Genomic DNA, 15,639 nt, shown 5'->3' with positions numbered 1-15,639 from the left:
TAAAGAAATAATTTTTAATTACAAACGAAAACTAAGCATCCTAATGGCTATCAAAGCCACAAAAAAATCAAAATGATAGGTTAAAAAACTAATTCCGAAGTAGAAACTATGTACATGCATGTGAAAGAACTCAACACAATTCCCAATAAAACAAGAGGCATCTTTGTGATAGAAATATTTTGGACAAATTACCTTGTACCGATTGGACAAAGGAGGCATACTATCTGACAATCATTGCAAACCTGCATCACAGACTTCTGGCTTCCAATATGATTCATGTATCGCCTGCACAGCAATAGCAGTAGCGCATCTCTACTGTAGCATTAGTGTATCTGTCTTATAGTTGTGAGGCTACCGTAACTCCAAACACTCCAGCAATCACTCCGCACCGTAGAAAAATTCTGCTTAACAAAAGAAAAGGTAAAAACAAAATTGTATGGGTGCAAGTCACATTTTACCCCATATAGAGCCATAAGATTTGCACACATCGCTGATGAGTTAATAAAAAGCAAGCCCATTCCATAATATAAGCTCTTTTCTTCAGCCTCGTTTGGGATGGCTTTCTTACTGCTTCTTAAAACAATTTTTTATACAAAAATTTTAATTTTTGTATTAAAATATTGTTTTAAGAAGAAATAAAAAAACCGTCCCAAACAAAGTCTAAGATTTCATTTGGGACGGCTTTCTTACTGTTTTCTTAAATAGCTTTTTAGTATAAAAAAAATTTAAACAACAAATTTTTGTACTAAAAAATAGCTTTAGAAATAGTAAAAAAGTTGTCACAAATGAAGCCTAAACGAGAGTAAAGCCATTATTTTGACATACTTCAAAAACAGAATATAGAAGTTGATGAAGATGAAAAGGTGATATTTACCTTTGAACTATGTGACACATTCACAGATAGTTACTAAGATCATCAGGCAGGCAAAAATTCCAGTTTAGCCTTAGATCCCAAAAAGTCTGGAGCGTGATAGGCATCAAGAAATCTTTGCTTCAGGTTTATTTTTTCCAACTAGTTCCATTGGTTCTTAATGGAAGAATACACCCTCTTTGTTGAAAAGCTGAAGCAAACACAAAAACTCTTCATTGGATAGCTTGGAAGGCCTCTTCTCACCGAAACCTCCATCTTTCAATACCCTTACAATCTTCTCTTTAAACCTAAGAACTTCAGTCGAATTTTGTAACCCCAACTCTAAGCTGGTTGCAGAACCCTCATCAGATTCATTAGTTCCATCAAGATCATAATCACCAACTCGATCTTCATTTTCAGTAGTTTTACAGTTTTTGATATTTGATTGTGAGTTTTCATATAAATCGATAATTTTCTTCTTTTGCTTAAAAATGGCAGAAAGAGTCTTGTTTCTCTTACTAAAGCATGTTCTAGTAAAACCCAGCCACTCATCTAGATTTATATCTGGTATTTTCAGTTTAGGCTGGATCTGAACAAGAGAAGAGTCAACCTTAGGACAAGGGACAAAATCTTTCTTGCTAACATTCATTAGAAAGTCAACTGATGCCACCAATCTCACATTCAGAGCTAACCTGTTGAAATCTGACTCTCCTGGCTTAGCAAGAAGACGGCAAGCGAATTCCTTTTGGAGTAAGAGGATTGCGCTTCGAAAACAAGATTTGAATGACCTGAGAAAGATTTTAGCTATCAATGGGGAAGATATTCCATATGGAATATTAGATACACAGAGATCAAAATGAGGTAACTCCATCTTGAGTACATTTCCTGTGATAACCTGAATTCAAGGAAAGAAATTAAAACACCTCCACTGTGATTAATATTCATTTAAAAAAAAAAAGTAAACAAATGCAAGAACTTACAACAAGTTTGTCTTCAAGACCTAGTTTGGCAACTCGATTTTGGAGGGTATTAACCATTCGCTCATCAATCTCAACAGCAATAACCTTTAGGGCAAGCTCAAGTAGCCTAACGGTTAGATTTCCTGTGCCGGGACCAATCTCAAGAACAGTATCAGTAGGCAAAACTTTAGCTCTCCGGATAATGGAATCAAGAACCCGAGGGTTGGTAAGAAGGTGCTGCCCTCGACTCTTGAGAAGATGAAAACTTTCTCCTTGCCATCTCTCCTTTTGCTTCAGCTTGTGACGATATTCTACCCCCTCTTCTTGCCTGAGCTACCACAGGAGAGTGAGGTACTACTTTATAGTGAAAATGCAATTTCTAAGAGGTTATTTGGTTGTCAAATAAATATGTAGGATGCAACTACAAAGCAGTTGCAGCGACTTTGTGAATGAAATAATCTGAAGGGCGGTTAGGTATAAAGTCAAACCTCTTTTGTAGACAACCCAACAACTTTCAAAAGTTTCTATTGACTAAAAATTATATAAATAATTTGCCAAAAGAAAATTTCTACATTTAAAAGATGATTCTAAGGATTTAATTTATGTGAGATTCCCTGTCTACAGGAAGTAGAGTAGGAAGCCAAATAAGTTAGATCATAATCTTGCAAGAAGAAGAAAAAAGGTCCAAAAAGAAGTGAAAGATGAATATGCTTATTATTATCTTTTATGGGAAAAGTAAGAACATTGAAGCAAAATATTATAAAAGATTTAAAGTAGAATCTTCTAAATAGACAAAGATTAGTAGTTATGTGCTTATCACTTACCAAGAATGATGTCTTCTACATATTGCATGAGAAGATCGTGACTGAAGAAACAAAAGCTTTACTAGACACATATGAGAAGTCATTGGCAATAAATAAGATATTTTTTAATGAAAAAAAATACTTTAATCTTAGAATTATAGAAGGTGCGCTTGTAAAAGGAAATGTCAACTCAATTATAACACAATCTTTTAATTTCAGTTAATATCAAATTTGATCATGAAATTTGTGCCTTCAACTTCTCATCACTTTCAGAGAGTTAATGACACCAAAATTGTAAAGGGTTTAGAAACAAAGATTACAAGTAATCTGAAATTTCAGTGAGAAGACTTCTTGGTGACAAAATTGATTCAGCATGTGTTATAAGTTGCTGTTTTCTTGATGGTGGAAGAAGAGGACAGCAATCTTGATAGAAGAAATCAAATTTCTAGACAGTAGGAGAAGGACAGCACCCTTCTGGATGAGGTAAGCAGCAAGAACCACTTGATCTGAATTTCAGTGTTAAGAAATCTATATTTATAAGCTTTCAACTAGTAAATAAGGAAATGAAATAAAATAAAGATAATGCTATTTAAAGAAAGAAATGAAAACTTATTAACTAATAAAAAAAGAGAACATAAAAGATGGGTCCGGTTGGTTTTAACTCAAGCGGTCAAGCCCGGTGTCAATTAAGATGAAAATCTAAGCTGGTCAACAATTTTTATGGGTCTACAAAGTGAACATCAACAATGACAATGGCTTAATCTTAAGAGAGGTCATTGATAGATGAGAATCAAACAGAAGGCTCTTCCGATGCTTTGCATCTTGAAAGTTAAGGAAGAATTACGAAGGACACAGCCAAGGAGTATCCAAATCTCAAAGTCCATAGGACAATTAAAGAAGTCAATCCAAAGATTAGAGCAATTTAAGTTGAGAGTGACATCAATCACATGAAAAGAAACCACCCCTTGAAGAAAGGTTGCAAAAATCTAGAGCCAAGCAAAGAACTGGTGAATGCTACCAAAAAAAAAAGAGATTCATGATGCATTATTTATCAGTAATGATAGTCCCATGAGATTTTGGATTCTAGATTAAAGTGCACATGCACTTTGTTTCACATAAAGAGTGCATGTCTAATTATTTTATTGAAAAATATAGGAAAGCCTATTTCTATCAATGATGATCCCTTTAATATTGTAGACGATGGTGATTTTCAAATTAAAATTGCCAATGGAAGTAGAGGGAAGCTTCATAAAGTTAAACATGTTCCATGCTTCAAAAGGAATTTACTCTACATTAGATAACTTGATGAATAAGAATATAACTCAATCTTCAATACTTGAATGGTAACAAAAGGTTGAATGTGAAAGAAAGAATGACATACTATATATGACTTCGAACACCAAACTAGTGGAGCAACAATAGAATTAAATATTGATTCATAAATATTGCATCCATGGATGAGACATGAATAAGAAAGGGCTGAGAATTATATATTCAAATATTAAATTTTGAAATTTAAAGTCTCTGGATTCTAGTTTTTTTTAGGGCTATATCTTTAAAAAGCATAAATATGTTAGTTTCTCAAATACTAGGAGGAAGCCCAAAACTCAAAAACTGAAACTTGTATAAACCAATGTTTGGGGACTATCCCCATGGCATACCCCTTAGTGGCTCATTTAATACATCATCTAAATAAATGACTCCACCAGAGAAGTCTCAGTTTATTGTTTGAAAAATATAATTTGTTGCTTATTTAAAAGATGAAAAAGTCTAGTAGAGCATAAGTCAGGCTTAAAAAATGCAAAAAATCAGATAATAGAGCAAACAACGACAACAAGAAGCTAGACATTTTTGAACGAATATTCGAATGTATGGAGAAGATAGTTTTAAGAATACCACAATAAAATGAGAGTTGAATGCATGTAGACGACTTCAAATGAAGGCACATGAGAACTATAATCTATTCAAATGAAGATTGAACCACCAAAGAGAGAAATCTCTCATTTAAAAGTATTGATTGTCTTATATGCATATGGATTCTATTGGTAGGAAAAAACACGAACTCAAGTCCATTAAGCATTATTTCAATAGATATGGAGTTAATGATTTGACTACAAATTTAAAAAAAATATAAAAAAATCATTGGAAAATCAGAATGTTATATTCAATAAAACAAACATGTATAAAGATAAGTATAGTAATGCAAGGAAATAGATTGTCACAAAGGAACAAGTTGAGCTGGAGGATATTTCAAAAAATATATATATTTTTAACATATTTCAAAATATGATGTGCAAGAAAGTAATTAGATAACTCCTCAAAATACTGAGGCAAAACCGGGCGACGTACAGCTGTAAAAGAGATGGAAAAGATATCAAAGAATATTTAAGCATGCTCATAAATACTCTTATGATAGTAAACCTAAGTCTTTTCAAGAAGCAATAAATGTTAAAAACTCTGCTAAGTGGAAGCTAAAATAATGGATGTTATGTGCTATTAGTTATAGTGCATAGAAACAATAATGCATACTATTTTGTTTGGTTAGATTTTTTATTGATTTTTAAATTTACTTCATTCAAAGTTTTCAATTAAAGGGGTTGGGCGTGCGTGAGTTAGTTGAAAGCGTGAGTTAATTGAAAGTACGTCCAAAATTTTATTTCAAATTTAAGTCGATCCCTTCCACCACTGAACAAATAGAGCCACTAAATTTTATATGAGAGTCATGGCATGTATTTACGAATGATGCTAATTGATGGATTACAACGAAATTGGATAAAGGGGAAAAATTAGTGTTTGGTGATGAAGAGTTGACTTAGAGTACAATTTAAAAAACTAGTGTTTCTATGAAAGAAACTACAATATTTGAGATACACCTAAAAGAAAAGAAAAGGGATCTACATTTATACCTAGCACACTTGATGAAAGGGACAAAGAAGATTATGACATAGATGATCATAATGATGGAGTAAATGAGGTTATATTGGCTTATGATGGTGATTCTCATAATGACTAGTTTTTTTTTTTTTTTTTTTTTTTTTTTTTTTTTTTTTTTTTTTTTTTTTTTTTATGAATATGGGATTTATACAAAAACTCTTTCTTATGTTATGAACCTAATGTCATGCCCAAAACCTAGAACATGAGGTTTGGTCAAACCCTTTGGGCGTGACATGCCGAGCAGAGGCCAGGAAGTCCTCTAGAACCATTCCTGAATGGGTTCACATGACATTGGAAGGTTCTAGAAGACTCAAGATGGGTCAAGAGTCTCCTAGAAGGTTCTAGATTCTCTAGAATGTTCTTGGATTATGTAGATACCTGGAGAGTAATCTAGGACACTTTAAAACTCTCTAGAGTATTGTTGGATTATGTAAGAGTGTAGGGAATGATGTGGAGTTTTCTAAAGAATTCCACACTCATGAATAATGGAGGGAACTCTTGATTGTTCTTAGGCATGGGATAAGGGCTATAAATAGGACCCCTCCCCCTTCATTTGTAATCAACTCCCAACAACTCTCAAAACCCCTCCAACCTCTATTGTAAAAGTTCTCTCGTAATAGTGAAGCTTTCGCCCATTCACTTACTCTCTAGCATTCTTTGCTCTCTAGCCAAGCATTGTGTGAGTTTAAGGCTGACTTAATAGACTTAGCACAAGGAAGGAGTGCTAAGGCAGCACGGGTGACTTGGGCAAGATTTCTCTGTGACACTAAGCTCTAAAGTTTAGATCTTTGGTCTAATATTATGCATTTCATAAACCATGATATTTTTATTTGCAAATTTAATTGCTTTCTTTGGCATGATAGTTTTTTTTACAAGTTGATTTCCTTTCTTTAACCTTCAAGTATAGCTACGTAACATCAATTGTGTTTTCTTGCTTTTAGAAAATTTTCTCTTATATTGTGAAATTATTAATAAATTATTCATTATTTTTTATGATTTGCGATCTTTAAAAACATGTGTACCCCATGCTATAGTTGCGTATTATGTGATATAACTCCAAAAGTCTATTGCACTATAATGTACTACTCTCCATTGACAATCGTAGCACCTACTAAAGAAAACATAGCAGTATTAGGTGACTAAGTAAATGCACTGCAAGGGCTATATCTTTTTAAACATGAATCTTCTAGCAACAATAATGGCGCTCAAGTGACATTCCGCTTAGCAGTGTAAGCTAGCAACTCAGTAACCCTTTTATCTGAAAAATATACTACATCAAAACCATAATACTTACAAAAAATAGTTGAAGTGATAAAAACAAAGCATACCAGAAACCACGCCCTTCATATGAATAAATTTTCATGCCATATTTCTTGTTCTTTCTAATAAACGATCCAGCACCAGCAAGATCATCTTTACGAGAAGCGCAGCAGAACTCCATACTGTCCCTTTGTTGTTTGCTATCATTTAATGTTAGTGGAATGCCAGATTGGCACAGCCTTGAATTGTCTCTCTCCTCCTCATCATCTCCAATCCTCATATTGTTTTCATGCTCCTCTCCGGTCACAAGACTGGGCCTGGAAACTGAAACATCAATGCTCTTCAGAATATAGTTTCTCATAAGTCCGGCAGTATTCGTGATCCTTTTGACTTGGATTTCGAGTGGAAACGCTTCGGGCATTTCTTCTACCTGTGATGTTTTGAAATAGAAGAGGTAATAAATTTGGCAAACTACATGCATCCGTCTTTGACAATAATTTGAAATCGATAAAGGCTACTAAGTTAGTGAAAAAACGTAAAGGATGCTGATTTATGCTTCAAAATCAAATCTTTATAATTAAAAAAACGAAGATAAACTCGAGTTTACCTGATCAGTCTCACCGCATTTGTTTTCATCATTTGTACTTGTAAGGAAATGAACATCGGAAGTAGGTTTACTTGGGCTGGAAGAGAAATTAACCAAGTTGAAGGAGGAAAGTGGGTATTTACATTCGAGGGTTTCCCGGAATGAGACGCTACTCAAGGAGTGCTTAAGAAGGGCGGAGCAGTGGACCTTAACACCTCTTTCTATGGCGCCCGAGACGATAGGAGCTCTCCACAAAGTGAGATGGCGGAGAACGGCAGACCAGAATATCATCGCGGCCCGCCGGAAGAACTAAAAGAACAGGGCAAATTATCGCATCCGCTCGTCGGACGCGGAGGATAGGTTCCCAAAAAAACTTAATTTGTACAAACTTATGACCGGATGCAATAATTTGTACAGAGATGTGAGTATTAATGCATCGCGAGGTTAAAAGCAAGGACCGTGCAGAGGGAAATTATTCTGTGGGGGACTTCGGAGTATACTTACTGATTAAAATTAAATTAAATTAAATTAGAACATCTGAATTTCTTAAGATCCGATGGTTCACCTAGTCGGCTAGTTTATTTACAAAAATTTTGAAATCTCAACAGTTTACTCTTTTTTATATTTTAAAAATGAAATTTGCGAAAGCTCTCAAATATATAGTGTTTTTGTGGAATAAGTTTTAGTGCCTTTTGAGAAAAAAAAAATGAGAAACAGATGATTAAGATCTAGATTGGGTTGGAGGACTTCTTATTCTCTGCAGAGTCATTGGAAAAGAAGAAAAAACTTAAGAGCAAGATGTATTTTACTTAACCTAATAATTTCTTTTCAATATATATTATGAGGCAATATACGTTTTGTTGAGTTTAATTTTTCAACTGAAAAATCTGTCGTAAGACAAATACAACATAATTTTGTTCACCTTCTAGCCATATGAAGTTCTCAAACAAGCTCAAATACTTCTACGGAAAATTTATAAACTTGGCAGCATTGGTATATGTGTTTTTTTTATGTTTCACACACATTCACTTAGAATGTATTCTTCAAAATTTTATATGCCGAATGCCGCAAAAACACATGCTTATTTAAATCAACTACGTAAAATTTTATATAAAATGACAATTTTTTGGATGTTCATTTATTCTCTCATATGTAATTATTATGCATTTTTTCTTTTTTTGTTTATGTGATGTTTTGTTTATTTTGATGCTGTGTAATGTTGTGCACTACTGTATACCAATGTGTATCACTGTGTACTGCTACATATTACTGTGCATTGTTGTTGTGTACTATTGTTATTGTACTGCTGTGTATTATTATGTACTGCATAAATATTGTGTATAATGATATATTTTTACATGAATTTAATATATGATTCCTAGAGCAATTGCTGGAATATATTTTATAAAACTAGGTGGTATAAAACATGCATGAGAAGATAGTTCAAACAAGAAATGCAAAACAACTCTTTCTTGAATTACTCCAACGCAGAATTTATGTTAGCAAGATCAGAGATTGATTGATGAAATAGAATTTTATAGTTGTTCTTATTTTGCTTGTTCTCAATGACTGAGATAGATTGAGTTCAAATTTGAGAAACAGTACACAACAATATATAATAGTACATAATAATAATACATAGTGGTACACAACATTATACATCAATACATAGCAACAATAAATAATAGTACACATCAAAACACAACGATACACAATAATAATATACAATAATACACAACATTACACATCAATACACAACAATACACAATAATAATACACAATAGAAATTTTATATAGTTGATTTATAGAAGCATGCATTTTCTTGCAAGGGCATATCAACATTGCGTGTTTACTATGATCTTCAAAACACAAAGAGTCTATAAATCACGGAGTACAAATGGCTCACAACTCTAAAATCAAGGGAAACTAAAAAATTACTCTTACAATCAAAATTTGTTCTGAGGGCAACCTTGACCCTGCAAAATGATCGAGTAGATCAAACCCTGCTAGGGGGTGGGGGGCTGCCCTATTGGACCCCGCGATTGCAATTTTTTCAACTTCAAGTATTCCTCTTCCTGAACATTTGCATATTGCCTTTCATACTCCACATCCTGTGGGCATATCATTTGCTTGAAGAATGCAATGTCAACCTCCAAATCAGTCTTCATCTTCAACGGTTCTTCCCCTTTTTTTTCAACAAGTACCAAAACTTTTATTTTGAAAAAATCCTAAATAATGAGAGCTTTTGTATATTTCTTTTTTAAAAACAAAAAAAATGAGTGGGCTGATGTAATTTCAAATTTTTCATAAATGGATTAGGTCGAGTCGCCAACTCATAAAAAATTGTCATGTCTTAATTTAATTGAAGTCAGGATATAGAGCTATGTCTGAAGCCTACATAGAATAATTTCTCCCGTGCTGGAGATCAAGTAAAAGGTAAGGATATGTCAATCGGAATATATATATATATATATATATAATTGTCATAAATTACTAAATTTATAAGAAATAAAATATATATATTAAAAAAAATTTACATTCAAACATTATCTTTATCATAATTTTGTATCAAATGAATTTAATCAATTCACAGTTTACGAGATTCAGTAAAAAATCATTATTTCTTTAGAATTGACGTTAATTCTCTATAAATTAATTTTTTAATCAGATCAAATAAGATTGAAGACATTTCTGACACATAAATATTTATACTTATTCATATAATATTTTATATTAAATCAAATCAAAATATATACAAATGCAAAATAAGCTTAGCAACGGTCAATAAGGGGAACTTTTATTTGGTCCGGTGAACGTACGCAACTCTACGTTCGGCCGCCAGTAGAATCGCGTCCCGCATTTTCATAATTTACCGCAGCCCCGACACCCGACCCGAAACGAACCCAAGATTGCTCGTATTGCTAAATATTGGTCGATTTTGCTCGGCAATAAACAATACCGAGCAAATACTTAGCAAATATCAGCAAATACCGAGTTGTACCGAGTTTTTTCTAGTATACCGAGCAAATACCTAAGCAAATACCCCGGGAGGGCAAAATTCTTAAGCCAATACCGAGCAATCCTGAGTGAGATTTGTCACTCCGGAGTTGTAGAAAAACTCGATACAACTCGATATTTGCATGGTATTGGTCTTCAAAGAGCGGTATTTCTCATTTTTGCAAAGCAATAACTAGCAAATACCGAGCAATACCGAGAAAATCGCGAACATAGCATTCCCGGGTTCCGCTCGGGGTCAAGTCGTCGGGCCACGCGGTAAAGAGTAAGAGCACGTGGCAACATGTTATTGGCGGCCGAACGTAGCTCTACATCCGGTCAGATGACGTAATAATTGTTCCAATAAGGGACTTCAATTCCCTCACGGCCTCCCCTGGACGGGTACACTTTTTGCCTTATAAACATTTTTTATTTTTGTTTTGTTTTTTCTTCTTTCTGATTTAGATTCAACCTAACTTGATCTGATCTAAACAAATTAATTTAAATTCAATCCTAGTTGGACTCGACTCATTGATCAATTCATTAGCTATGACCCGATCAAAAATCAATTCGATCAAAATTGATCGAATCTTTGACTTTAATTTAGGCCTTAACCTCTGCAAAATTTGGTGATATGCCCAAAAAATTAAGCCAATTTTCGGCGGATCTTCTAATTAAGGCTTCGTTTTGGAACGACTTTTTTACTGATTCTTAAAATAATTTTTTAATACAATCATTTGTATTAAAAAGCTATTTTAAGAAGTAATAAAAAAATCATCTCAAATTAAGCCAATATAATAATAATAATAAACTGAAAAAATAGCATTATAAATTCCGTGAATTATTCTCAATTCCTTAAGAAAAGGTATCAGGTGCAGCAGTAAATTGGTCCAGACACAGAAACTGATGGGCGATCAAATGTCGCCATCCCAGAGGTCCTCCAAACACTTGTAGACACTTTGAGGGTGAACAGCAAATTCTCCTAGGATCAGCCTTTCCTGCATATGATAAGCAAGAACATCCAAGTTATAATAATAATACTTTCGGCCCACTACTTCAAAATCCAAATTATACTAACTCTTGGATGGGAAAATCCAAACTTGTTTGGCCTAATATTTTGAAAAATTATTCTATGCAGAGATCGGACACATAACGTCATCCCAAGACCAATCAGAACACACCGTCAGTAGCACCGAGCCGCGGTACCGAGGGGTACCAAGCAATACCATTTGACCTAATATTTTGAAAAATTATTATGTGCGGAGACCGGATGTAGAATGTCGTCCTAAGACCAACTAGAATGCATCACGTCAGCAGTATCAAGCAGCGGTACCGAGCTACAGTACCGAGCACAGGGTGACATGGCACATTCTAGTTGGTCTCCGGACGACGTTCGGCGTCCGCACAAAATATTTTTTCTAATATTTTACACTGCATCCTCACAATTACAAGGGGATGAAATGCATATAAATCTCTAATAAACCCCAAAAAAATTTGAAATCATAACCCGAACTATAATTTTAAGTGATAAGACAAATAATAATTTACCCAAAATTTAGGGTCAGAAGAAGCTTCTATAATATACATATGAGTGCAAGAGAAATTAATTGTAAATTATACATAGCTATATGGGAATTTCTCAAATTTAGAAAAGGGGAAAGACACCAACTAATTCCAACTTTGGCTTCTAAAGGATCTAATGACAACAAGAAATGCACAAAAATTTGCTTAAAGCATACAATGCCAAAAGAAAAAAAAGATAATTTTGTAATGTAGCACACCAACAAGATTTTTCACACTATTAAATTAGGAAAGTGGAATATACGGGGCCTAAATTATGACCAATGTGACATTGATAGGGACCAATCTGAATGGATGAGAGTGAGTGGTACGTTGGAAATTAAGTTTTTTTTTTTTTTTCTTGTAAGGGGGCCAATCTTTATTATCATATAAATTTTAGCAATATTCCCATCATATGAGACTACCCCATATCAACCATCATCCTCTCAAAGGGGAGCCATCAAGGCATCAAGCATAAGACACCAAGAGGTCACTCAAACAAATAGAGCATGCATGAGAGCCACCAACTTTGAATCTTGCTTAACTATAGTAGAAAAAACCGTGCAAATGGGATCCACAATGTAGATGAAAAACTTGATACAAGAGATATCACCAATCGGTGATTCTCAGGGGATGTTTGGTATCGGATTTTCCTCAAGATTTATACAGAATTTAAGGTAAATCCAGCTAAACGGTTTTTTGAGGTCATGTAAATCCGACGTCTGCGTAAATCCGGGATTCACGGAGTTACGACGTAAATCTGAGTAAATACGCCTACATCTAAATCCCGTCGTTCGGCAGATTTAACAGGGTTTGGCCGAAAAAATGCGCGGAAGAAAGAAAGATGACTACCTTGGCACCGAGCAAGAGCAACATGAAGATTAATCTTATTAGTAACGGATACCAATGGACCCAAAAGAGATTAAGCTTATTAGAACTCTTAGGAACTCCATTTTTATTTCCCTTCTAATGTGTGATTAATCTCCAAACTCATGTAAGTTTAGCTTGATACTGGTAACATGTAAAAGATGCCTTGCTAAATATTTTGCTAAGTAATCTTTTTTTTTTATGTAAAGTTCGCTTCGTAAGGACGTACAGATAATCACATAAACAGTAGGCATGCAGTACGTATTTGAATTAATAGGCCAAATTAAATTAGTTAAGAAAGACAACCTAAATAAAAGCAAAATGAAGTAAAAAAAAAAAAGAGAAGCAACTTGCCTGCTCAATTTCAGAAAATTTGGCAAACAAATCATCAGGAATAGACCAATCAAAAAGCTCAATGTTTTCCATAATCCGTGTTTCATTTACGCTCTTGGGAAGAACACTGTGACCCGATTGGATCCCCCACCGTAGAATAACCTGAGCAGGAGTTTTGCCCAATTTCTCAGCCACCATGTTCACAATAGGGTGTCCAAGGACTTCGGTTGATCGAGCTAATGGAGCATAAGCCTGCAAAATGAATTGAGTGGCGGATAGCTGACACTGTGGCTTCATTTAGGGCAGCTTTCTTACTACTTATTAAAGTAGATTTTTAGTACAAGAAGCAATAAGAAAGCCATTCCAAATGAACCCTATATCTTTGTCAAAGTTTATGATGCATTAGCTTTAAACGGAATGAAAAGCTTACAGAGATGTGAATGCCAGTTGATTGACAGAATGCATGAAGTTTGGTCTGTTGCCACCCAGGGTGGCATTCTACCTGGTTGACAGCTGGGGGGACATGTGCAACTGCTAGCAAATCCTGTAATTTCTTTGAAGAAAAATTGCTAACGCCAATGGCTCGAACTTTACCTGAAGCATACAACTTTTCCATGGCTTCCCAAGTAGCCGGTAAATTAGGCGGAATAAAGTTTTCTGGAGTTGGACTGCCACCCTTCTTAAGGCGGTAAGGCCAATGAATCTTCACATAACAAAAATGAGCAGGGAATTAGCATCTTAGATATGGTAAGCATGCCATGTGAAAATCAAACCGAAACAGCTGCAGCTCAAATATAAATTAAGGATGATGGACCATACAATTTTGTGCAATTTAGGCTTCGTTTGGGACGGCGTTCTTACTACTTCTTAAAGCAACTTTTTAGTATAAAAATTTTAATTTTTGTACTAGAAATTTGCTTTAAGAAGCAATGAGAAAGCCGTCCCAAACAAAGCCTTAGTCTGCCAACATTTAAACAAAAATTTGGCTCCAAACAGAGCAAAGCAGATAGCATACCAGAGCCGAATATATTTTCACTATGATTAAAAACTTCATTTCAAGATTACAGATTATTTATAACAAACTTACAAGGTACAGATCAAGATAATCAAGCTGCAAGTCTTCCAAGGTTAAATCGATTGCTTCAGGCACATCTTCAGGTGCATGATAATTACACCTGCAAAAGTATTTCACCAAATAATTAAAAAAAAAAAAAAGCATCTAGAATACAAATAACCATGAGAGAAATAAATCCAACCATAGTTTAGAGGTGATAAACAAGTCCTCTCGCTTCACGATACCATCTTCAAATAGTTTCTTTAAAGCTGATCCAATCTGCAATAATGACAGCCAAATATGTAGTGCTGAACATGTCAATTTCATTAATCATGGTCTGATTAAATCAAGTTTGGAGTACCTCTTTTTCATTATTGTACAATGGAGCACAGTCAAAATGCCTATACCCAGCCTGCAGAAGAACAGTTGGGGTTCCAACATCAAAACTGAAATTCCAAGCCAAGTTAGAGCACTCCAAATAGAGAGTAGTAAATTGAACCCAGAGAATATAAACCAATAACGCTAAAATTAAGCCGACGAGAGATGATTTCAGTATATATCCCTTCCCCATCATCCTGTTTTTAGACTGAGATTGAAGTAACTCAAGCCTGTTGAAAATAATCTCAAGGATCCATCTAACACAGCAGAATGAGTAGTCAAAATCTGCTTATATTGCAGAGAGATTAAATAATTTTTCAACCTGTTGTATGTGGTAATGGATTAAATAGGGTTAGTCTTACCAACCAGCTCAACACTCACTATTCATCTCAGGAATCATGGATTGAATTGCTCATGAGCAATTAAACCTCTCACTAATCAAAGATTATTTAATTTTTACCATTCAGGATATGGATCATCCGCTCAATCGTCACTGCATTTGTCATTATCGTTGATTAGCTATTATTTAACTAATCATCCAACAAATTAAAAAAGTTTTTCCTTGTTAAGCAATAATTCAAACACCGCCTAAGATTCATTAATGCGTTCTTCGCGCCTACTAAATAAGTTAGGGTTTAATCATGCCCCCGGCTGTCATAAAATAGTAATCGACAAACACAAAGACAAAAAAAAAAGTAAGCAGAAGGAAATTGAGCCAAAGACAAGCAATAAAACGGAAACGGTGCTGAAACTGGAAACAAAGGAAGGGGAAGACCAGCCTATACCTTGACGGCTGCGATGATGGAGGCTTCTAATACTCCGGGTTCGGCCTTGTAAGTGCCAAGCCCGACCGCGGGGATCTTCGCCCCTGTGTTGAGCTCGAAAAACCTAGCCATGGAGGGAAAAGAAAACTGAAGGCTAATAGTAATGGCTCTTCATCGAGTATTTATACGAAGAAGATGGAGTGGATGGAGCCTGCAGCTGTAGGAGTCGTGGGAGACTCGCCGGCTGAACGATACACAGTAAATCATTCATGCAAATTTTCACGATTATTGATGCAA

At 34.7% G+C, this 15,639-nt stretch overlaps 2 protein-coding genes across 3 annotated transcripts; both read right to left on the bottom strand.

Moving 5' to 3' along the window:
- Window positions 1–64: 64 nt before the first annotated feature.
- On the bottom strand, window positions 65–7,834 carry LOC110114973 (ribosomal RNA small subunit methyltransferase, mitochondrial). 2 transcript variants are annotated; one of them, XM_020848077.2, is made up of 5 exons: window positions 7,414–7,834; window positions 6,875–7,236; window positions 1,831–2,137; window positions 875–1,745; window positions 65–401 (listed from the first exon to the last, which is right to left on the bottom strand). In XM_020848077.2, exons 1-4 carry the CDS (start codon window positions 7,681–7,683, stop codon window positions 1,029–1,031), a joined length of 1,656 nt encoding a protein of 551 aa, XP_020703736.1. In that variant the 5' UTR covers window positions 7,684–7,834; the 3' UTR covers window positions 65–401; window positions 875–1,028. The 2 variants fall into 2 exon arrangements, with proteins under 2 accessions (XP_020703736.1, XP_028553841.1); XM_028698008.1 differs by lacking the exon at window positions 65–401 and having other exon boundaries at window positions 1,273–1,439; window positions 1,543–1,745; window positions 7,414–7,829.
- Window positions 7,835–11,189: 3,355 nt separating this feature from the next.
- LOC110115211 (NADPH-dependent aldo-keto reductase, chloroplastic) lies at window positions 11,190–15,639 on the bottom strand. The gene is made up of 7 exons (XM_020848413.2): window positions 15,364–15,639; window positions 14,562–14,612; window positions 14,403–14,479; window positions 14,234–14,321; window positions 13,577–13,849; window positions 13,168–13,398; window positions 11,190–11,384 (listed from the first exon to the last, which is right to left on the bottom strand). The coding sequence occupies exons 1-7, from the start codon at window positions 15,472–15,474 to the stop codon at window positions 11,301–11,303; spliced, it is 915 nt and encodes a 304-aa protein (XP_020704072.1). The 5' UTR covers window positions 15,475–15,639; the 3' UTR covers window positions 11,190–11,300.

The sequence above is a fragment of the Dendrobium catenatum genome, unplaced genomic scaffold (genome assembly GCF_001605985.2).
Source record: "Dendrobium catenatum unplaced genomic scaffold, ASM160598v2 fragScaff_scaffold_1028, whole genome shotgun sequence".
Taxonomy (NCBI): domain Eukaryota; kingdom Viridiplantae; phylum Streptophyta; class Magnoliopsida; order Asparagales; family Orchidaceae; genus Dendrobium; species Dendrobium catenatum.
This window is presented reverse-complemented; position numbering and strand designations above follow the sequence as displayed.